Source organism: Aricia agestis, chromosome 11 (assembly GCF_905147365.1).
Source record: "Aricia agestis chromosome 11, ilAriAges1.1, whole genome shotgun sequence".
Taxonomy (NCBI): Eukaryota; Metazoa; Arthropoda; class Insecta; order Lepidoptera; family Lycaenidae; genus Aricia; species Aricia agestis.
Window position 1 is genome coordinate 8,547,490 of NC_056416.1, and position 25,114 is coordinate 8,572,603.

At 36.2% G+C, this 25,114-nt stretch overlaps 1 protein-coding gene across 2 annotated transcripts; it reads left to right on the forward strand.

The window, feature by feature from the left end:
* The first annotated feature begins 2,537 nt into the window (after nucleotides 1-2,537).
* Nucleotides 2,538-23,197, forward strand: LOC121731999 (splicing factor 3B subunit 1). Of its 2 annotated transcripts, XM_042121731.1 has the most exons (21): nucleotides 2,538-2,672; nucleotides 2,897-3,165; nucleotides 3,980-4,106; nucleotides 4,479-4,558; nucleotides 4,648-4,857; nucleotides 5,064-5,256; nucleotides 5,829-6,079; nucleotides 6,158-6,347; nucleotides 6,927-7,210; nucleotides 14,707-14,910; nucleotides 15,040-15,238; nucleotides 15,334-15,492; nucleotides 15,737-16,029; nucleotides 16,244-16,402; nucleotides 16,482-16,670; nucleotides 16,834-17,016; nucleotides 17,175-17,353; nucleotides 17,893-18,138; nucleotides 18,599-18,811; nucleotides 18,964-19,180; nucleotides 23,001-23,197. In XM_042121731.1, the coding sequence occupies exons 1-21, from the start codon at nucleotides 2,645-2,647 to the stop codon at nucleotides 23,157-23,159; spliced, it is 4,032 nt and encodes a 1,343-aa protein (XP_041977665.1). In that variant the 5' UTR covers nucleotides 2,538-2,644; the 3' UTR covers nucleotides 23,160-23,197. The 2 variants fall into 2 exon arrangements, with proteins under 2 accessions (XP_041977665.1, XP_041977666.1); XM_042121732.1 differs by lacking the exons at nucleotides 18,599-18,811; nucleotides 18,964-19,180; nucleotides 23,001-23,197 and having other exon boundaries at nucleotides 17,943-18,132.
* Nucleotides 23,198-25,114: the final 1,917 nt, after the last annotated feature.

Below are 25,114 nucleotides of genomic sequence, written 5' to 3' on the forward strand. Positions count from 1 at the left end.
AAAAACAAAAAAAAAACCCGTGTCTATGATTATACTCTTTGGCGTGAGGTGTCTATGCCAATGGCTGTATGGGCCAATGAATAAGGAAACAGATGGAAGCGACATAACTACAAAAAAGTGTGGCCGGTGCCATATTGCCAAGAACTAAACATGGCGGTCTATAGTGATGGGACACTCGGTTGATATTTGTCGACGATACCTATAAGTAATATGTTATAAGTGAGCTATTAAGGTTAAAATCTTTTAAATAACTGATCAGATTCTTCATCTTATATTTTTTAAATTCGATAAAAAAGTACATCACTAAACGTCAAATCTACTAATTTCTATGTTGATTAAATATCGAAAATCAAGCCATGTTATATTCTATTCTATCACAAATCTTATTTATTGTCTAATTATTAACTAAATTAGCACATACGAAGTCAAGCCATCGGTAAAATAACAAAAATTTTAGTAAAAATATAAACGTACCGATCCAAGGACATACTTTTTTAAATTTCTTCACTTTTTGACGGACTATAAATTAATTTAAAAAAAAAGCAAATTAGTCGAAAAATTTGACCGATGTATCGATATTTTTTTCGCGATAATATATCGAGACCGATATTGATATTTTTTCAAATATCGATGTATCGATATATCGATATATTGAAAAAATATTTTCTTTCAATTTAGATATCCCTATAAAACGACACTTTGACAGTTTATGTACCTCGGAGAACCAGAACATAAAATGGCGGACCGGCCACAGTATTTTGATTTGGTAGAGACCATTATGCCGCGTCCACTTATAAAAGTCAATGGTATGGGCAAGCCAACGCTCCCTTTGCCTGTCCCGACTCCCGACCGGGCAGGGCGTTACGTACCGGTATTAGCATAATGGTAGCCAGATAACGGTATTTTTTTTATCGATATCTAGTAACATAACCAAAAAATATCGTTATAAAAATACCGGTAAATATAACGATATTTTCTGGTATCAGGTATGCGGTATGCGTCGTGCACCAAATCTCACTCGCAGCCCAACTTCCGAATTCTGAGCACCAGTTTTTACATACGTGGGAAAGCCATGCTTCGGCATGAATGGGCCGGCTCAACCGGAGAAATACCACGTTCTCACAGAAAACCGGCGTGAAATAGCGCTTGCGCTGTGTTCCGCCGAGTGAGTGAGTTTACCGGAGGCCCAATCCCCTCCCCTATTCCCTTCCCTTCTCTTCCCTACTCTCCCCTATTACCCTATTCCCTCTGAAATGGCACCTGCAGCTCTTCTGATGCTGCGAGTGTCCATGGGCGACGGAAGTTGCTCCCCATCAGGTGATCCGTTTGCTCGTTTGCCCCCTTATTTTCATTAAAAAAAAACTTTGACTTAACAAGTCAAGATGGTGCTGCAATTTGTTTAGTCAATAAATGCTTTCTGCATTATGCAAGGTACCTATGTCCGTATTTATTTACTGGTTTTAATTGTGGCGAATGCGGGGGATGGGCAAAATATGGATAATTATTTATATGTCTTAGTATTTATTACTAGAATTATAAGTTTAATACAAATATATATTTTGTAGACTGTAGTTAAAAATATCAACACATTTAAAAAAGGAAGCACAAAGTTATATGATAGCATTTACAAAATATGTAGGTATTATAACACGGAGAATATTTTAAGGAGCGTAGCCCGTCGGATCAGAGGTGCTTTGCACATGACGGGGCTGGGCGGACCGGTCAATTTCACCGCGAACAATAGCACAAACTGAATCCTACAATATGTATTATCAACCGGACCAAGGGCTGAAAGACCGCTCCGCAGGTCCCCGGCGGGCTCTGGCAGAGCGACATGCCCGTGGATCACACATACCAGTTTAATTGCAGTAACGCAGACGGCGCGGCGGCGCGAGGCGGCTGCTAACTCTATTCTCTCTATCTCCACTAGAACGAACGTCCTGAACTGACTGCCTCCTCTTGTCGTGTGTTTTGTGTACCTACGCGGCAAAGGCAGCTGCAGACACCGACGGACAGACGCGGTCTTTATTCCTTCGTGGACAAAAAGCCCGCCTCGCCCCGTCATCTGCAAAACAACAGAGTCCGCCCGGCAGCCAGTGCACGGTGCACGTGCTGACAATACAATGATTATCTATACAAACCATAAATTAGTAATATTTGAACAAAGATACTAAGCACTGAACTACTGAGTACTGACCATGTCATTCTCATTAGACGTCATTTTTCCTATAATTTATACCTACACACATCTAGTTTAATTTTGTGCATACTGCATACTGAATTGACTGATTAAATTAAGTACTTATTTTACAAAAGGTAACATTATCAAAGAACATATATTTACCGTTATAAATCCTATTTACCGTTATAACATTTACCGGTATTAATTCCAATTTTTACCGTTATTTCTAGTATTGGGTAAATTTTCATACCGTTATCTATGCCCTTGAAGCAATAACGTTATGAAAAAATACCGGTATTTGCAGCCCTGCGAGTTGCGACCGGGACGAATTAAAAAAAAAATTGCCAAAAGAAAATGGAGATTGTTGGTGTGGTTCATGTTTAGATCATATTATCGTTGAATATTTACTTTTAGGAATAATAAGATCAGTTTCTATATCGAGTTTCGTGCTAATGACTCAAAATGGATAAAATACCAAGGACACACGAAGGTAAATCCTTCAATATAGTGTATTTCTAAAATTTACGCTGTCTACGAATGTTGAGCCCTGAGTTGGATGCTTTCTAGATTTGATACACTTATTATAAACAGATTAATCCTATTTAAGTTTATCATAACTTAAAAAATACTACTACAAGTACTATTGTACTTCTATGAGGTAACGAGTTCGACTTGTAACTAACCTAAATGCTTATTTTGTTATTATTGTTTTAGCTATTGAAGCCCAAATAAGAGAAATACAATCTAAAAAGAATGAACTACCTGAAAACGGTTCTGGCAAAGGAGTCTCTTTGGGAGAAACATACTATGATTCTGATATCTATGATAGTAGTGGACAAGGTGGCAAATCAAGGTATGATGGCTATGTAACATCAATTGCTGCAAATGATGAAGTTGAGGACGAGGATGTTGAAAATGTGTCAATTAATCAAAAGAGACCAGGCTACACAGCTCCAGCATCAATATTAAATGATATAGCGCAGGTAATTTTTATTGTTCAAATTTGGGTTTAACTATACCTACATTTACCTAACTTCAACTATTTTATGAAAGTAAAATGTAATTTTTTTTTTTTTATGAAATAAGGGGGCAAACGAGCAAACCTGATGGAAAGCAACTTCCGTCGCCCATGGACACTCGCAGCATCAGAAGAGCTGCATGTGCGTTGCCGGCCTTTTAAGAGGGAATAGGGTAATAGGGGAGGGTAGGGAAGGGAAGGGAATAGGAGAGGGTAGGAAAGGGAATAGGGTAGGGGATTGGGCCTCCGGTAAACTCACTCACTCGGCGAAACACAGCGCAAGCGCTGTTTCACGCCGGTTTTCTGTGAGAACGTGGTATTTATCCGGTCGAGCCGGCCCATACGTGCCGAAGCATGGCTCTCCCACGTATAATGTTCTCATGTTTTTTTACTTTTTTGTAAAACTGTTTTCTTTTGTAAAACTTGTTGGTTTTTGAATGTGGGTGGGTTAATACTTAATAGACAAGAATTCATTTTTATTCTTAAGTTAACAGAATGCAGTGCGAGTATTTTTCACATACCTCCTAGACTAGAAAGATCAATGACCACTGGTGCCTTCCTAATGCTTCAACTCATCTGGCCGCAAGAACAATAGATTTCTAAGAATCCACGATCAAAGGATTAAAATAGTGTCCTGACTATAATAAAATAGCAAAAGTTTTGTAACAATCATAATACAAGAAGTATTTAAACAAGAGTAGCTTAGTATAATCTATTCTAATACAAATATTTGATTATTTTTCTGTGTATTTTATAGCTCTTATATTTTTAAATTATAGAGTGACAAAGACTATGATCCATTTGCTGACAAAAGAAGGCCAACTATAGCAGACAGAGAAGATGAGTACCGTCAAAAAAGGAGAAGGATGATTATATCTCCTGAACGTTCAGATCCATTTGCAGAAGGTATGAGTTCATTTTAAAAACCTGCATGTCAGTGTTTTTCCAACCTCGGGTTGCGAGGCTTTTAAAAGGGATAAGAGGTAGATAGAACTATTTAATTAACCCATCAACTCCCATCCGGCACCCGGGTGCCACATAAGAATTGAAAATCCATTGTGTCTGTGACTCCCACGATCGAGGTATTAAAAAAAATATTATTGAGAAACGATTGATATATTTAGTAGAAGAATTTTAAGAAAATGATATATTTATAATCTTTAAAAAATTTATAAAAAAGCAAAGGCATTTTCATACCATGATCCATTGATCACATATAAAAGGTTAAAAAATGCTGCTATATGTTAAAGTATGTGTCTTATACTTTGTTGTCCTTAGGTGGAAAAACACCTGATGTTGGATCAAGAACTTATACAGAAATTATGAAAGAACAATATCTTAGAGCCGAAGAAACTGAGGTTAGTATATTGATCTAGTAAATCTTTACATGTGTTTTATATTTGTTTGATGTAGTATTCAATAAATATTTTGCATTTTTTGGTTATAGTTAAGGAAGAAGTTACTAGAGAGAGCAAGAGAAGGAACCCTAAAACCAGTGGCTCAATCAAATGGAGAAGCTGCAAAACCTGCAGCATCAAAACGCAAAGGTCGTTGGGATCAAAGTTCAGATGAAACTCCAACTGTGAAGAAGCCAATTTTATCTGTTTCTACTTCTGCTACTCCCAGCTCTCAAGCTACACCATCTTGGGAAAACGAGGTATTGATTTGTTACTTATTGGTGTCAAATGAAAAGTAAGGTTTTATGTCTGGTCAATGAATATATAGTTTATTTATTAAGCTATTCACATCTGTTTAATAGGAAATATCTGTAATGAAAGGTGATATTGTCTGTTAATTCCTTGCATTATTCCAAAGATGTCGTTTCTTTGATATAATGAAGGATTTAATGTAATTCAATTGTAGCGCGGTGCTTGGGAGGAGACACCCGGTGGCGGCGGGCGCGGGGGCGAGACCCCGGGGGCGACGCCCTCGGCCCGCGTGTGGGACGCAACTCCTGCGCATCTCACGCCTGGACATGCCACGCCTGGCCGCGAGACGCCCGCGCAACACGCCTCTCGCCGCAACCGTTGGGACGAAACACCTAAAACTGACAGAGGTAGACTATAATAAATAAATAAAATAAAATATGTTTATTTCAAGCTATTTTAGTATAAAATATAGGTTATATTTTGTTAGTAAACAAAGGACCTAAAACTATGTTAGTGTAAATTACAAAAATAAATTGGTTATAAGTATCTGCCACCCTCTGGCACTCCGGGCACATGCACGTGAGCATGGATCCAGTGCCCCACAAGCACTTTAAGAATGGCTAGTGTTAATTTACAGTAATAATATTATTATTATAGCTGGCATTACCACATTGATTGCCAAGCCAAATAGTGAACTTTATATATAAATATATAAATTTATAAACGAAATTTATGTTTTGGCCATTGGGTTATTTTCTTGTTCTATATACAGGCCACGCCCCCCCGCCAAAAAGGTAAATCCTTTTCCTAGTGGCCAATACTTATGCCATTAGCCTAAAGGCTAATGGCATAAGTAATGGCTTATGCCATTAGCCTAAAAAAATGGCCGTAGCGTAAACGCTACGGCCATTTTTTTTGGCACAAAATTTGTGTAACTATGTTAACTATTAGTCTTAGTTTTGTCTCTTTTCTTCTACAGAAACTCCTGGCCATGCCAGTGGATGGGCAGAAACTCCACGAACCGATCGCGGCGCAGGCGTAGACACCATTCAAGAGACTCCCACCCCGGGGACTAAAAGACGGTCACGATGGGACGAGACCCCCGGCGCCACGCCCGCCGCAGCCACGCCCACTCCCTCACACGCCACGCCATCCCACGCCACACCATCACACGCCACGCCCTCGCACGCCACCCCCACACCGCATACCCCGATCTTTACACCCGGAGGAGTAAGTTGAAACTGTCTTAACTTTGCAGTATATTATATTTTATTTTTATTTAGTGATACTAACTATGATTTTTTTCAGTCGACTCCTGTGGGCGTGAAAGCTATGGCCATGGCCACTCCTACTCCTGGCCATATTGCAGCTATGACACCTGAACAACTTCAAGCCTATCGCTGGGAGAAAGAAATAGATGAAAGAAACAGACCATTTACAGATGAAGAACTTGATGCCATGTTCCCAGCCGGGTACAAGGTTTTGCCTCCGCCGGCGGGTAAGTACAACATTATTGAACAACATTGCTATAATATTTTTTAATTTGATCAGATTTTAGAAAAAAAAAAGTAATGGTGATCAAATAGTAACCACTCACCACTTTAGTTTCAGGACACATGTATTAAATGAGATCGTCAATAAACAACAAAGGGAGTCAACAAAAATTATTATTTTACAATACATGTGATTCAATATAGATTACTCAAATAGTACAAAAATTTTAATGACAAATTTTTCTTTCAGATGAATCTTGAAGTTTTTCGTTCACGCTGTTGAGTAGAATCCTGAATGCGTTTTTAACATCGTCATAACAAGCGCAGCATAGTAAATTATGTGGTCTATACGGATTGCTAAACTTAATACATTTTTTTATACAAAAACACTAAACATTCCTAAACCAACTGCAGAGCTGACTTTCGGGAACCAAATAAGGCCACCTCATTTACATGTTATCAAAAACGGCACTCGCCGCACCATACATTAAATTTCAACAACATTCTTCAGTGGGAAAAGCAATCCGTATGTCACATACGTGCATTCCAATTTCCGTTGTCTGACCATTTCCGTTGTTGCCCAGGTTATGTTCCTATTCGGACACCGGCTAGAAAGCTGACCGCGACGCCCACGCCTTTGGCTGGTACCCCAATCGGCTTTTTCATGCAGCAGGAGGAAGTGGGGGGGTCCGCGGCGGCGGCGGCGCGCCTGCTCGACCCGCAGCCCAAGGGTAGCCAGCAACTGCCATTCATGAAGCCCGAGGACGCTCAGTACTTTGACAAACTGCTCATTGACGTGGACGAGGAGACGCTGTCCCCCGAAGAGCTCAAGGAAAGGAAAATTATGAAGCTGCTGCTCAAAATAAAAGTATGTTGCCCTTTTGTTACAGATTTAAGAGCGACAGTATTATGTGTTTAGGAACAGCCGCATCATCTTTTTAGGGTTCCGTAGTCAACAAGGAACCCTTATAGTTTCGGTCTGTCCATCCACCTGTCTGTCTGTCTGGAAATGTTAAAAAATTCACGGGACTAGGAAATATAGGAAATATGCTGAATTTAAAAGGAAAACTATTACTAATAAGAAGACTTCATAAATTATTGAGTTATAGTCGATCAACTAAAAAAAATGTTTTCAAAGTATACCTAAAGGAACTTTTCGTTCAAATTCTTTTAAACGAAATTGAGATGATGTTGTTAGTAGTGTTAAACATCCTTACATTATAAATTTACATACTTTGACCATTAAAAAATATTTATAAGGATTATTATTATTTTTATATTTTGTTTTTATATAATATTACTAGCTGTTCCGGCAAACGTTTCTTTGCCATATAAAGTACTAGCTGTTGCCCGCGACTTCGTCCGCGTGGACTTCAGTTTATAGCGCGCGATGTCAACAAAATTGGTGTCAAAAGCTTTTATAAAAAAACCCTGGTACCCCTTAAATCAAAACAGCTGTGCAGTGTGCACACAATAAGTATTTCATTTTTTTTATATTAAACTTTATATTTTATGCCAAATTTTAAAGCTTATTTAGCCCTCCAATTACACAACTTTACCCATAAACTATTTATCATTGATAGATTTAAGGTTACGTCACACACAGATAAAGTACTGAGTTATTTAATACCGTAGAATAGATATACTTAACAATCGAAAAAAATCGAAAATTAAATGTAAAATGATACCAATGATTACCACTATTATAGAAAGACTTTTGAGCAAGCGTCAGCGCGATGTAGAAGACTCACGGCGCCATCTATTATGAATTGTTGGAACTAACTTAATTTGAACAAATTTACGCATTTTCACCCCCTTACAACCCTTTTTTCCAGTAAAAAAAGTAGCCTATGTCCTTTCTCAGGCTTTAGACTATCTGTATACAAAATTTCATTACAATCGGTTCGGAAGTTTTGGCGTTTGGCGTGAAAGCGAGACTGACAGACAGACAGACAGACAGAGATACTTTTGGCGTTTGGCGTGAAAGCGAGACTGACAGACAGACAGACAGACAGACAGAGATACGTTCGCATTTATAATATTAGTATAGATTATGTGCACACTGCACAGCTGTTTTTGGGTATTTTGATTAATTAAGGGCCGCGCTACACCGGAATAGCAGCGGCGAGGCGAGCACTTTCAGCGCTGCCATTCCGGTGTAGCGCGGCCCTAAGAGGGGTACCACTTGCCAGGGTTTTAAAAAGTTTTTAAATTTGACAAATTTTGTTGACACCGCGCGCTATAAACTAAAGTCCACGCAGACGAAGTCGCGGGCAACAGCTAGTACATAAAATATGTTTAAGATTTTTGAAATTTTATTTTAATACACATCCAAGACCCAGGAACATTGAAAACTTTTTGTTCCGCCTGCGGGACTCGAACCCAGGACCCCCGGGATGAGCGCTGGCCACGCGCAATGCGAATTCATTTTCATCGATATTTTCATGGAAATAAGATATTTTCCCACATCAAAATGTAGCCTATGTCCTTTCTCAGACTCTAGAATAACTGTGTACAAAATTTCATTGCAATCGGTTCAGTAGTTTTGGCGTGAAAGCAAGACAGACAGACAGACAGAGATACTTTCGCATTTATAATATTAGTATGGATAGTATGGATTAGAAATGCAGTAGGAGTTCTATAAGATAAGATAGATTGATTATTATTATACCAAGTGATTATATTATTAAACATAATATTCTAACGTATTAATAACTATAAACAAAAACATACTAACTAATAAGTATGATTAGTTCTATGTTACAATAAAGTAAAAAATAAAACGCCATCTGTTGAATAGTATTAGAACTAAAATGTTCATTGCGTCGATATATTTCTAGATTTTTTATAATATTATACATAAAATATGTTTAAGATTTTTGAAATTTTATTTTAATACACATCCAAGACCCAGGAACATTGAAAACTTTTTGTTCCGCCTGCGGGACTCGAACCCAGGACCCCCGGGATGAGCGCTGGCCACGCGCAATGCGAATTCATTTTCATCGATATTTTCATGGAAATAAGATATTTTCCCACATCAAAATGTAGCCTATGTCCTTTCTCAGACTCTAGAATAACTGTGTACAAAATTTCATTGCAATCGGTTCAGTAGTTTTGGCGTGAAAGCAAGACAGACAGACAGACAGACAGACAGACAGACAGACAGAGATACTTTCGCATTTATAATATTAGTATGGATAATATTCTAACGTATTAAAAACTATAAACAAAAACATACTAACTAATAAGTATGATTAGTTCTATGTTACAATAAAGTAAAAAATAAAACGCCATCTGTTGAATAGTATTAGAACTAAAATGTTCATTGCGTCGATATATTTCTAGATTTTTTATAATATTATACATAAAATATGTTTAAGATTTTTGAAATTTTATTTTAATACACATCCAAGACCCAGGAACATTGAAAACTTTTTGTTCCGCCTGCGGGACTCGAACCCAGGACCCCCGGGATGAGCGCTGGCCACGCGCAATGCGAATTCATTTTCATCGATATTTTCATGGAAATAAGATATTTTCCCACATCAAAATGTAGCCTATGTCCTTTCTCAGACTCTAGAATAACTGTGTACAAAATTTCATTGCAATCGGTTCAGTAGTTTTGGCGTGAAAGCAAGACAGACAGACAGACAGACAGACAGACAGACAGAGATACTTTCGCATTTATAATATTAGTATGGATTTCGCCCGTATTATTTTATTGAAGTGACTAAATAAGTATATTACCATGGCAATGTCCATCGCTATCCCGTCGCACAAACAATGGTCGCCGTCAGTCTCGAGTTGTGATAATTTACTATTATTTATTCAACAAATGCACTTAACAATATAATAAGTACCCAGTAGCCGATTCTCAGACCCACTGAATATCAAATCCTACTTCCTACTAATATTATAAAGGCAAAAGTTTGTTTGGATGTATGGATGTGTGGATGTATGGATGTTTGTTACTCTTTCACGCAAAAACTACTGAACGGATTTTAATGAAACTTTACAAAAATATAGCTTATATATCAGATTAACACATAGGCTACAATTTTAACCGACTTTCAAAATGGGGAAGGTGTTATGTTCGTTTTCTTATATTCAACGATTACTCCGACTTTCGATTTCGATTTTCAAAATTTTTCTTTTGCTATATAGGGTATCATCCCAATTTGGTATTATATTCACAAAAGTGGTTATCTGATGAAGGATCCATAAGTAATCGAGGGAACTCCTCAAAAGTTATAGGGAAACATGTGGTGACTTCGGTTTCGTGAGAAGTATTCTAAGCATATGCTACAAACAAGTAAGATTTTGCACCGAGATATACCTGGTATGGTATACCGTGGTTCGGAAGGTGCTGAGAGAACTCCTGATTCTTTACAGATACAAGTTTAGGAGTTTCGGCGTTGTTTTAAGAACAGAAAGCATATGCTACTATGCAAATTACATTCATCATCATCATCATCATCACTACCATATTATACCATTTCATAGTCTTTTAGAACGAGACTCGAGTTTGTTAAGCGATAATTAAAAATATTCTATACCTTCCTAATATTATAAACCTGAAGAGTATGTTTGCTTGAACGGGTCAATCTCGGAACTACAGGTCCGATTTAAAAACTTATTTCAGTGTTAGATAGATCATTTATCGAGTAATACTATAGGCTATATTATATTATCACGCTAAGACTAATACGACCGAAGAAACTCAGGAAAATGTGGGAAGAACGAAAATATTTTTTATGGGAAAATGTACGGTTTCTGTAAAATTCCTAATTTACGCGGGCGAAGCCGCGCGGGACATCTAGTATGCATAAAAAATTTTGGTTAAAATCAGTAAATCCGTTTCGGAGGAATACGCGGCCTAACATTGTGAAACGAGAATTTTATATATTATAAGAGATCCCGAGCAGCACAAGCTGTGCAGTGTGCACATAATATTTCATTTTTTTAAATTAAACTTTATATTTTATGCCAAATTTTAAAGCTTATTTAGCCTTCCAATTACACAACTTTACCCATAAACTATTTATCATTGATCGGTTTGAGGTTACGTCACTGTATATAATATAAAGTACTGACAAATTAAATAACGTAAAAAAGAAATAACAATCGAAAAAAATCGGAACTCGAATATATATGATACCACCTCTTATAGAAAGATGTTGGGCAAGCGTTAGCACTTAGCGCGATGTAAGAGACGCACGGCAACATCCAGTATGAATTTTTGTAACTAACTTAATTTGAACAAATTTTCGTATTTTCACCCCCTTACAACGCTTTTTTCCAGTAAAAAAGTAGCCTATGTCTTTTCTCAGGCTTTAGACTATCTGTATACAAAATTTCATTACAATCGGTTCGGTAGTTATGGCGTGAAAGCGAGACAGACAGACAGAGATACTTTCGCATTTATAATATTAGTATAGATATAGATACCGAGTTCAGTAAAAATGGGCATCTGTCTACACTGTAATGATAAGAGCAGCGTAAGAATTCATCATTAGATAACGATAAGAGCAATTTATATTTATCTATAGGGAATATCTACAAAACTATTATAAGAACATAATAAGAGGCACATAAGAAAGGAATTAGGTTTTGTAGCCAACATTAAGATAATACAATTACTCTTCTGATGTTCTAGTGGTGAATATTTTTAAAACCACTAATAATCAAAATCAACTAAATAAAAACATCAACAAGAGTTACTTCTTTTAAAAAGCATTTCCTTTTTTCTAATGGCTCACCTTAGTTAAAAGTATTATAAGTTAAAGGTTTAATGGCGAAATGAAAATAAATAAGTAGGTAAATATATTTTTTATGTTTCGCGCGGACGGAGGGCTCAAATTCCCTGCCGAATTTATTTTATCGTAAAAGTCGATGAAATAGTTTCAAAAAACTTATGGTCCTATTATATTCGCAAATTTAAATGATACATTTTTTTTTTGATAAAAAATATTATTGATGCATATTTTTTAATATATTTTGTTAAAATAAATACCTAAACAATGTATTTTGATAAAAAATTCATTTATTTAAGTATTTTTATGTTTACAAATAAATAAATCACGTATTTTATGTAAAAATGGCCTCTAGATTAAATTATCTATAAGTAAGTCTTGATTAGAAGATTTACTCCTAAAATTGAGCTAAAGGTAATTTTAAGAGCTTGACAAGTCAACTTGCACTTTCACCAGAAAAATGAATCTTTCAATAGTATAATTGTTCTTAAGACCATCCTATCGTAATCTATAGAAAGAAATGTTTGTAAACTATTTTTTCTCATAATTATCTACAAGAGTATGTCAGACTGGCATAAGAAGAATGTGTTTTGTTCGCGTTTTGGTGATTTTTCAGTGCAATACCATAGAGAACCAATATTTCTGCTGGCCTTCCTGTTTTATATTACTTATTGTCATATAGTTAATAACATTTGCAATATTTTATTGTCTGAAAGAAAATTATTAGGTAGTTGCTTATTACACGTATTTTTAAAGCAAGCAAATTATAGACACCTCTTCATCGCCAGAATCGTTACTTCAACTATCATTGCCAGTCTGTAGTTCATCATGGTTTTCATCTTGGTTTTCATCAAGAATCGATTTTCGAGACGGTGTCAATTCTTCTTTTTCGCAGCTTGACATGATGAACATAATATGTCGATTCGTTGTTGAAGTGATGACTGATGACTTTGAGGGCAAAGAAAGTTGATGTGACTGTCTAACGGCAACTTTTTAGGGATCCGTAGTCAACAAGGAACCCTTATAGTTTCGGTCTGTGCGTCTGTCTGTCCGCGGTTTTTCTCTGAGACTATAAGGCCTACAAAGCTGCAATTCGGCATGAATGTACATCTTAATGACGCCGACTAAATGGTATATAAAAACTTAAAAAAAATGGTGCCTCCCATTCATATCAAGCGGGGGTGATTTATTTTTTCCGCGTCCACCTCACCGTGTCTACCATAATATATTTAAAAAACCTATTCAACGGGTTTTTTAGAAATATGATGAGTATTCACAGAACATTTTCCTATTTAGGGATCCGTTTGTGAAATAATATTATGAAGTTTTAAAGTGGAAAAAATCGTTAGAGTCCGGTGTCCTCCCTTCTACCAGCTAAACGATTGCTTCTGGAAATGTGAAAAAATTCACGGGGGACGAAACATGCTGAATTTAAAAGGAAAACTATCACGGCCAAGAAGACTTCAGTTTTTGAGTTAAATTCGATTAACTAAAAAAAATATTCGGCGAAGTATAAAGGAACTTTTCATTCAAATTTGAACGTGACTGAGATGATGTTGTTAGATAAATAAAAAAAATAAAAATAAAAACATCTTTATTAAACATACAAGGACAGAGCACAGCCAGAGCTTTTAACACAAGAATAACAACAAATTGACATGACAAATTAACATACAACATTGAACTACTTAAAAACTAATGGGTGTTCGGTTATGGCTGTGCAATGCACACACCGCATGTTTAAAGGGAAAGCCATCGACCGCGGCAAGCCGTGGCGCCTGATCTTCCGTGGCCCCCTGTCAGTTTGTGATCCCACAAACGGCACTCTTATAAAATTATTTACTATAAGATTACAAGTTACAACAATAGATGCGTGACAGACGAGGGGATAAAGTGTAAAACACGTTATAAATGTACATTCATTGACTATACAAAAAATATTAAAAACTAGCGGTACTACGGAACCCTATAATATTGCGCGTGGCCCGACACGCACTTGGCCGGTTCTTTTTATACTTTTCCACTTTTCGCCGAAAGTCTTCTTAACATTATCTCCTGCTTTCTTCACGCTTGCAGAACGCTGTCCTTTATATACTTAATACTCTTAAAATAAAATGTTTGAAGCCTAAGTTCCCTTATGAAGGAGGAAACTGGACTTTCACTAGAGTATACACTATTGAGTATCTAGTCATTGATTCTATTAAGTATATACTTAAAAAAGTGCCTAACAAATCCATCTAAAAACCTTTTTGATTACTTTTAGAGTAATTGTTCTACAAATAATTTCAATTCCTAAAAAGTATTTGTGATAATAAGTCTATAGAATAATTGAACTAAAGCAGCGCTTTTAACAGAGCAAATATAGTCCATAACAAATCAATTTGCTCTTAACTCAGTGTAATAAACTTATAAAGGTTTTAAAACAAGGAACACTAGATATTTTTTTCTATTAGAAACTTAGTTCTTATTCAAAACCATGTATAGAATGCCAATGTGTCTATAAAAAAGCCATGATTAGTACTCCTAAAGCATAAATAGATTTAAGGCGTCTGAAGTGTGCTACTTGGGATATGTTGAAAAACATGACTAAATACTTTTTATTGCATAGAACGGTACACCGCCCATGTGTAAAGCGGCGTTACGTCAGATAACGGATAAGGCGCGAGACTTCGGCGCCGGCCCCTTGTTCAACCAGATTTTGCCCCTACTCATGAGCCCCACACTAGAAGATCAAGAAAGACATCTGCTGGTGAAAGTCATAGACCGAATCCTATACAAACTTGACGATTTGGTCCGACCGTATGTACACAAAGTAAGTTGTTATTTCATACTATATAAACGTTTACAAGAAAATTACCATTTTTCAATTTTTTTTTTTTTTTTAGTTTTGGTAGTAGATTACTTACTAGACACGTAAAACACTAAAATTTAATATTTTCAGATTCTTGTAGTTATTGAACCTCTTCTTATCGACGAAGATTATTACGCTCGTGTGGAGGGTCGTGAAATTATTTCCAATTTGGCTAAAGCTGCTGGGCTAGCGACTATGATTTCAACTATGAGACCTGACATAGACAATATTGATGAGTATGTTCGTAACACTACTGCCAGAGCATTTGCTGTGGTAGCTTCAGCTTTAGGTAAGTTTTTATAAAATTTAAAAATTTACTTTAGGAAATGACGTTTTCGTTAGGGTATTCTTATACGTTATTTAAACGATTTTTGTTGATTTCAGGCATTCCGTCGCTTCTACCTTTCTTGAAAGCCGTGTGCAGATCAAAGAAATCTTGGCAAGCTCGCCACACTGGTATCAAGATTGTTCAGCAAATCGCTATTTTGATGGGATGTGCAATTCTGCCGCATCTAAAGTCACTTGTAGAAATTATTGAGCATGGTAAGCTAAAATCATTTTATTAGCATTAATTAGAATTATTTGTAAACAATGACCACAATTGAACTGCGAATTTATATATTTTAACATATAAATTCGTAATTCAATTGTATCTTATGGGATAATGTCTCTGCCAATAAGCCTTAGGCATAGTTTATAGCCATAAAATTCCCTGTGAAACTTATATCCAGTGATAGACCATCTTGTAGAAAAAAGCAAAGAATTCATGATGCTATTTTTCAAACAGGTCTTGTAGATGAGCAGCAGAAAGTCCGAACAATCACGGCGTTGGCAAGTGCCGCTCTTGCTGAGGCAGCCACGCCCTACGGTATCGAGTCCTTCGACTCCGTACTCAAGCCGCTGTGGAAAGGTATCCGAACCCACCGTGGTAAAGGTCTGGCCGCCTTCCTCAAGGCCATTGGGTACCTCATCCCGCTCATGGACGCCGAATACGCCAACTACTATACCAGAGAAGTGATGCTTATTCTCATTCGTGAGTTCCAGTCGCCCGACGAAGAAATGAAGAAAATTGTGTTAAAGGTATTTTTTTGTTGTGGCAGTCTTAAAATGGACTAGTTTTTGTAATGAAAAAATGAAAGTAACACAGTAAGCTATGAAAATAGAAAATATTAGTACTGATAAATTAATATGTGTTATGGAAGTCATAAGTCTTATTTTCTTGACAATTAAAATAAGTATACCTTTGCAAATGTATTTATAGAATACTGAATAATTGTTATTTTTTGTGTCTCAGGTAGTGAAACAGTGTTGCGGCACTGACGGTGTGGAGGCTCAATATATTATGGACGAAATTTTGCCACATTTCTTCAAGCACTTCTGGAACCATCGCATGGCTTTGGATCGTCGTAACTATCGGCAGCTGGTAGATACTACAGTCGAAATAGCTAATAAGGTAAGAAAAATATCATTAGAAAGTGTGTGATGTCTTAATCTACAAAAATCACCGATTTAAAGTTCATTTTTTTCATTAGGTTGGAGCTTCAGAAATAATTAACAGGATTGTAGATGATCTCAAAGATGACAATGAACAATACAGAAAAATGGTTATGGAGTCCATTGAGAAAATTCTTGCCAACCTTGGGGCTGCTGATATTGACTCAAAGCTAGAAGAGGCTCTTATAGACGGTATACTTTATGCATTCCAAGAACAGACTACAGAGGTAAGTCAAGTCATTACATCACAAAGTTACAATTTGTGAAGGACCCATGCAAAAATGCTAATAAAACATTGTTTTTACAACTGAAGATTTTCTTCATATTTACAAAATATATAAAATTAAAAGCTTATAAATTATTTTATACCTGTGTATAATTGTATTTCAGGATGTTGTGATGTTAAATGGTTTTGGCACAATAGTGAATCAGTTAGGCAAGCGCGTGAAACCATATCTGCCACAGATCTGTGGTATAATATTGTGGCGAATGAACAACAAGTCGGCTAAGGTGCGACAACAGGCCGCCGATTTGATATCGCGTATTGCTGTCGTTATGAAAACCTGTCAAGAGGTAAGATCTTTTTACTATTTACTAAAAAACGACAGACACACAGATGCACTTCCGCATTAATAATATTAGTATGGATTTACTATTATTTTGTAAGTAAAAAATAAGAACTTTATGTAAATGGGTAAAACGCAAAATACTTATTTTATAAAAAATTTCAGGAAAAACTAATGGGACATCTTGGTGTAGTGCTTTATGAGTACTTGGGAGAGGAGTACCCCGAAGTGTTGGGTTCAATATTGGGCGCACTCAAGGCTATTGTAAACGTCATCGGTATGACGAAAATGACGCCCCCCATCAAAGATCTGTTACCTAGGTTGACCCCTATATTGAAAAACAGGTAAGATCAGACTGGACTAATATTTTTTTGGAGTATACTTTTTAGTTTGGCAGCATTTATAAATTTAGCAGAATGCTTGCTTTTAAGTTTTAACCTACGAATAATAAAAACTAAGGAAGAGTAACTGTGTCAAAAAAAAATCCGCGAGCTACAAAAAGAAACGCGAATACATGCAAACTTTATGCAAAAAGAGACCTGAATACATGCAAGAATTTTGTGTAATTATATAGAAGTGACAATTATTGTCAACGGCTTTATTTCGTTAATTTGAGTGTAGACTGTAGTGTTTCATAGCTATTGTCATATTTTAGTGTGCGAAAAGGAATCAAATTCAAAACGGTTGAAGTATGGGAGTTATGTTTCCTTAGTTTTTATTATTCGTAGGTACCTATTTAGAACCTTTACATAATATATTATCATGAATTCCATATTGTTGCAGCACCATAGTTTTACTATGGATCAGCGCGTCTGCAAGCTGTGCTCTTGTTTGTCTTTGGCAAATTTTACTAATCAAATTTGTGAATTCGTAATGATTGCAGACATGAGAAAGTGCAAGAGAATTGCATTGACCTAGTGGGTCGTATTGCAGACAGAGGACCAGAGTTTGTGTCGGCTCGAGAGTGGATGAGGATTTGCTTTGAGCTGCTCGAGTTGTTGAAGGCGCATAAAAAGGCGATCCGACGAGCCACCGTCAACACGTTCGGTTACATCGCCAAAGCCATTGGACCCCACGATGTGCTCGCCACGCTACTCAACAATCTCAAAGTACAGGAGCGACAGAACAGGTATTTATAGAAACAAAAAAAGCACAATTCAAGGCTAAAAGGCTGTGTCTTCGTCAGCATCAGATCCTAATCTTCTTAAATCAAAAAATATAAAGTATTTATCTTGCTCAAGACCGATCTGATGAACTTTGGCGCACATATAGAGTTCTACTCTATATCTGCGTCAAAATTCATCATAGACATAGTAGATATATTTTTTTGCGGGAAAATGCACTTTTGTGCTAACATAGACGCGAGAAACCGCTTGTTTGTTATAGATATACTGGGTATATTTAAGTTATGACTTGACTATAAGGGCCTGTTTCACCACTTCCTGATAAGTGACGAATAGGCTATCGGCGGCACCAATTAACTTGACAGATCAAGTATGGAGCATCTGTCAAAAAAGTTGTGAATAGCATATTCGGCACTTTATCAGAAAGTGATGAAACAGGCCCTAATTCTTTTTTAATGTTTACAGAGTTTGCACCACAGTGGCGATAGCTATTGTCGCCGAAACGTGTTCGCCGTTCACAGTATTACCAGCTCTGATGAACGAGTACAGAGTGCCAGAGTTAAATGTACAGAATGGAGTACTCAAATCGCTATCGTTCTTGTTTGAATATATCGGTGAAATGGGAAAAGATTACATCTACGCCGTGTGCCCCTTGTTAGAAGACGCGCTCATGGACAGGTTTGTTACAACACAATTCTTTTAAATGATTGATTAAAATTATTATACCAATTATATAAAAATAACCTTGGACCTAAAACATTGACAGCTAACATACCGCGAGTTGTGTATACCCCAGCATAATTTTTTTTTATTTTTAAATCGTATTGCAGAGATCTGGTGCACCGTCAGACGGCGTGCGCGGCGATAAAGCACATGGCGCTAGGCGTATACGGGTTCGGGTGTGAGGACGCGCTCGTCCACCTGCTCAACCACGTGTGGCCGAACATATTCGAGACCTCGCCACATCTCGTCCAGGCATTCATGGATGCCGTCGAGGGCATGAGAGTCGCGCTCGGACCTATCAAAATACTGCAGTACGCGTTGCAGGTAATACTGATTTACCAGTCAAGTCCTTCCCAGTGGTGAGGCAAGACCAAAATTACCTTAATTTGTCCTTACTAGCATAAACAAAAGTTTGTTTGTAAGTTTAGTTTAGATTTAGTTTAGTGTTAAATATTTATTTTAAGAGCCTGCTGCCAAAAATATCAAACCATGCTAGCCTCGCCTACACACCCCGCTATCCTCCAATCGTAATATAATAATTCCATGAATCGTGCTCGCGAGGATTGTACTTTGCGATGCAGCTAATAGTGAACAATATCGCGTAACAACGGTTTCCGCATTATAGCAAGAAAGTAAAGGTCGTAAGTCCTAAAACTGTATTTGATGATTACTTATAAAAATTAAATACAATACTAATACACTTGCGTGCAAAAAAATCGACCCACCCCGCGCATTTCTATTCAAGTCGCTATATCTTAAAAAGTTATATATTATTTCTTTTTATTAATAATGCGAGTTAATATGATAGGGAATGTGTACGTCTACATTTTCATTTCCAACATGCTTGACTACAAACGACACAAATCACTAAGCACCCCCATCACTCAGTTTTTTAATCGTTAATTGAACGGTTTTGTTCTGTATGAAAAATCGGTCAAATCTTATTGTTTTTGTTTTGTCTCGATTTTTATTGATTTATTGTTCATTTAACTTCATTTTAAACGTAATTTCTTTGTGGCGAAATGGATATTACTCCAAATAAAGCCTCTCAAGCAAGGGCTTTGCTAAGAGCTGAATTTAGACAACGAGTTGTGGCTAGAAGTCTTAATTTAAGTCGAACTTCGGTTACAAGAGTATACCGAAGTATTCTAGAGACTCTAAACTTTACCATGCGACCATGTTCAGGAAGACATTGGGCTACATTTGAACGTGATGACCGTTTTAAGGTGTCAACGTCCTTGCGGAATCGACATCTCATTTCAGTTCAAGTGCAACGACGGCCAAGAGAAGTCGGATTAATTACAGTAATTGAGTAGACTGTACGACACAGACTTGCAGGCAGCTGTTTGACTAACTCGCTAACGGTCCAAAATTAGCCCCAGCACACAGTCAAGCGCTGCTTAGTTTCGCACGTTCTCATGTTGATTTTTCATTGGAGCAATGGCGGGTCGTGCTCTTTTCTGATGAAAGCTAAATCAGTCTTTATGGTAAAGATGGTCGCAGAAAAGCATACCGTTGATAAGGAGAATGATTTGCGCAGGCGTGCATTGACGAAAGGCTTCCATTTGGTAGGTGTTCGGGGACTGTATGGGGCGAGATTTCTTTTGATGCATAAACCAATCTTGAGTTCGTAACCGGACCACGCCTTGGCACTTTGAGTACCTATCGATACATTCAGGGCATACTAGGACAACATGCGGTGCCATGTGCTGGTTTTGTTGATGAAGGTTTCATATTGATGTAGAACAATGCTCGACCGCACGTTGCTGCGAAAGTTCGTCAATATCTCTCCGACGTCGAAATTTCGGGTTTGGACTGGCCAGCAAGGAGTCCTAACCTTAATCCTATTGAGCACCTATGGGGAGAACTCAAAAGGGGTCAGGGCCCGGACTCTTGCCGCAGATACTCTTCAGGACCTCCAGGTGGCTGTACAAGAAGATCGGCATGGTATAGCTCAGGAGTTCATCATAACTTTGATAAGGTCAAGGAAAACCCGGATGGAAACCTAAATTAGGGTAATGGGTGGCACTATGAGCTATTGAAATCAATTTGTTAGTGTTTTTTTACAAGAAAGATGTCATTAATCGCCTACTGAAATGTTATGCCAAACTGACCGGTTTTTGTTTTAAGGCTGTAGAATTAGTAAACAATTTACAATTACAATAACTATAGCAATAATTAAATCCTTATTGTACTAACTTTAAAACGATTACAACATTTATTTAATACTAATTATATTTCTTGAGTTATTACCGTTTGAATCATAAGGAGAGAGGTGGGTCGATTTTTTTGCACGCAAGTTTATTTCCTTTAAAGTGTGTGATTGTAGTAGTGCAAGTTATTTAATGATAGTAAATAAGTGTAACATATATTTGTTGAAAAGCCCAGAAAGATTCATAATTTCAAAAAATATAACTATCGAGTCAAAATAAGTGAATCGTGTTTTCCGTTCGGCAAATATCAGTTAAATATACAATGATTAAATAAATCTCAATTTCATTTAAGTCAATCGTCTTCCGGGATCGTAATACTTATTAGAAAACACACCAAAATTTGGCAGCCCGCTCTTAATTTTTTTTAACTAACCCTTTTTTATTATTTTAATGTATGTAATAAGTACTAACTAATGGACCATAGTAGTCTGCAATAAAGATATTTGTATTTGTTGTAAGTATATTTGATACTCTCACGCAATAACTACTGAAGGGATTTTGATGACATATTTTGATATGATAGTGGCTCTTAATCTTATGTATAGCCTACTTCAGAGGCAAAAAGCAACATCTTGTAATTATTCATAATTTGTTTCTCCATTTGGCTCGTTCGTTTTAGGACAGATTCTTGTTTCGACAGATTCTTGTTATGACAGAAGTATCATGACCAACAAAAGTAAAAACTACGTATAGTACGGGAGCCCTAGAACAATTATTTTTATTACTATCAAACTAACCTGTTAGGGTTCTGTTATAGGGTTCAAATCAACAAAACTTGGTTGACTACTGAACCCTAAAACGGAACCCTAACAAGCTGTTTTTTTATATTGATAGGGTAGTTATATAATTTAAGAATTAAGAGTAACATTGTCCTACAAATAGAACAATCCATATTTTAGGACCATCAATTCAAAGTATGAAATCCTTTCTATCTCTGTTAGCGTAGTCTTACTTTCGAGATTTTTCGCAAATAAAAATGTTGTTCGTCTATCAAAATAAAGCTACAGACAAAAACTTTGCTTGATAGTAATAAAAAAAAAATTCTAGGATTCCCGTAAGTAGTAATTTATGTTGGTTTATTTTAAAAATTAAAACTTAAACCATTAAAAAACAAATTCTAATTAAATAAGAACCCGTCAACAACTGACTGGCGAAAGTCTTAGTCACTTATTTTTTGTGGGGGGTGGACAGAGTAGTAGTGGGTCCAGACAAATTAGGAGTAAGGGTGGACGGTGCGGAAGTGGGGAGGATAATGTGAAAGTGGGGGTTGACATGGTAGAGTAAAACTAGTGGGGGCGGACAAGTGTTGGATAGTTTGGAAATAGGGGTGGACGGTGTAGAAGTGGGGGCGGATGGTGTGGAAGTGGGGACGGACGGTTTGGAAGGGGAAGTTGACAATGCGGAAGTGGGGAGCATGGTGTGGAAGTGGGGGCGGACGTGATACAAGAAAACTCGTGAGGTCGGATGGGGGGAAAAGCTAACCTAGAACTAGGAACGTCCCGCCCTCACTTTCACACCGTCCGCCCTTGTTCACCCCTCTTATTTGCCTCTCCCACGTCCACAATGTATTCTAATTAATTTGTAATTAAATTGATAATTTTTTTTTTTAAATTTATTAAATTATTACTGAGTATTTAAATTATGACCAAGTCTATACGACAGTACTAATTCTACCGAAACAAGAATCTGCCGTAACAAGAATCTGTCGTTACAAGAATCTGTCCAAACCAGAATCTGTCCTAAGACGAACGAGTCCTCCATTTAACATTATTTTACAAGTTTGGTTTAAAACCTTAAAACAATTAGATAGGAAAAATAGTCATCTCATTCGTGCTGAACTACTTTGCCTGTTAAATAAGGCTCTTTAAAATATATTATTCGCAATGAAAAAGATTGTTAGCTTAAAATTAATGAAATGTTTTTTTTTTCAGGGTCTATTCCATCCGGCGAGGAAAGTCCGCGATGTGTACTGGAAGATCTACAACACGCTGTACATCGGAGGACAGGACGCGCTAGTGGCGGGCTACCCGCGAATACAGAACGACCCTAACAACCACTTCATAAGATACGAGCTAGATTATTTGTTGTAATTATAAGTAATTTCGTCTAATATACCAGTACACTTGCAGTTTCTGATTATTATTAATATATTTACCCCCTTCTAATAAAAATATCGCCACAGAAAATAACTATACATGGTCTGCTCTGTCTGTCTTTGTCTGGCATATTGGAAACGACACATGACAGATAAGACAGCATACCTTTACTATTCAAGTAACACGCTGCATGTTTTTATTAGCAAGGGGATAAAAATTAAATTATATATTCTCTGAAATCCTCTTCTCATATACATGAGTTTCTTTCACAAGGGTAAATATTTGGTATTCATGTTTTTTTTATTTATTAAGTACAGGATTATTTTTTCACCAGTAAAATAAATTGTACCACGTCATTGGTATCGATAATAGAGTATATTACACAAATATTATTTTTTTTCATTTCAATTAATAGCCGGCGCACGAATAGGCTACTTTAATCGCTTCATAATCATTCATTATTACAAAAAAAAACTAATATTTTAATATATTACACAGTAGAAACCCATAAAAATGTTAATTGAAAAATATTCCTTATAAATGGCGCCGAAAACACTGTGCGCCATAGTGTGACGTCATACGTTTTGTATTTTAAGCTCTCTTTATTGAACATTTTTATATGCTAAATGTACGCGTCTAAAAGTGCCCAAAAATTATAAAACAATTAAATAAGAAATTAGAAATCATTTGTAATGTTGAAAACTTTTGGAGAAAAGTTTTGGCCATTTCGTTTCCCGTCTACAATAAATGGAGATAATTTATAAAACTGATGTTTTATTTGAATTATTATTCAAGAAAATATATTTTACAAATCTTTCTAGGCTTATTTTTATTATTTATGTACAAATAAACTTACATATAACGAGCGCGATAAATAAAAGATATTAAATTACGAATAGAATGACGTCACATCCAATTCGGAAGTACCGCAAAATCGTTTTCGTCAGTACAAATCCTATTTTCATAAAATCGTATTTTCAAATCGACTTTATTTATCAATCATAAGCTTTTATTTGATGATAAGGGTTAAATTCGGTTTCCTATGCCAAGTTCTACTAGAAATATGTATTTGTTCAATGAAATTGAATATAGGTCAAGTAGCCTATTGCCTCAAATGCGTAATGGATCCACATTTTTTAGTAGTTTAGCGGATAAGTCCGGGGCTTGATATTTTTGTTTTTTGTTCCAAACGGGTAGTAACAAAAATCGCTAGTATTTTTTTATTTTTGACAACTATTACGTATGTTGATTTATTGTACTGGTAGGTAATAAACCTGTATATTTGACAAACAGCAGGTATGTGGAATCTGATAAAATGGATGGATAGACCACAACATAAACATATACAGAGAATACCCTTTATAAAATTATGAGAACACTCATATTATGTCTAGTATGATGGTTTGCTGTATATATTTATATTGTGATATTACGTTTTACAACATTTCATTTGGGCCTGTTACAGTACTTTTATTTTTCACTAAACTTATTAGAAACTTCCGGACATTATAAAAAAATGTTACGAAAATTAATGCAATAACTGAATGTAGTGTAGAAATATAAACTTTTGCGTTAAAATATTAACTTTTGTTTTATTTAAAAAATACAAGTATTATATAGTTAAGAAAAAACTTTTACAGATTTTACTAATATATTTGCAGTACATTTGAAGCTAGTATTCTTGGTACAATAATAATATAAATGGCTACCTATGTAAATACACAAAGGAACTAACTTTATAAATGTGACTAGATTATTATCTCTAAACATTAAACATACATTAATAAGTAGAATAAAATAAATTCGTAAACAATTTGGTTTATAGCCAAAAAATATCATTTCATCTAAGTCTTTTTTGCGTAATTGATTGGTAAATGATTTGTGTATCAAAATGGAATGTATTTTTAGACCTTTGAGAGTTTTACTAACATTGTGCCTATTAACCATAC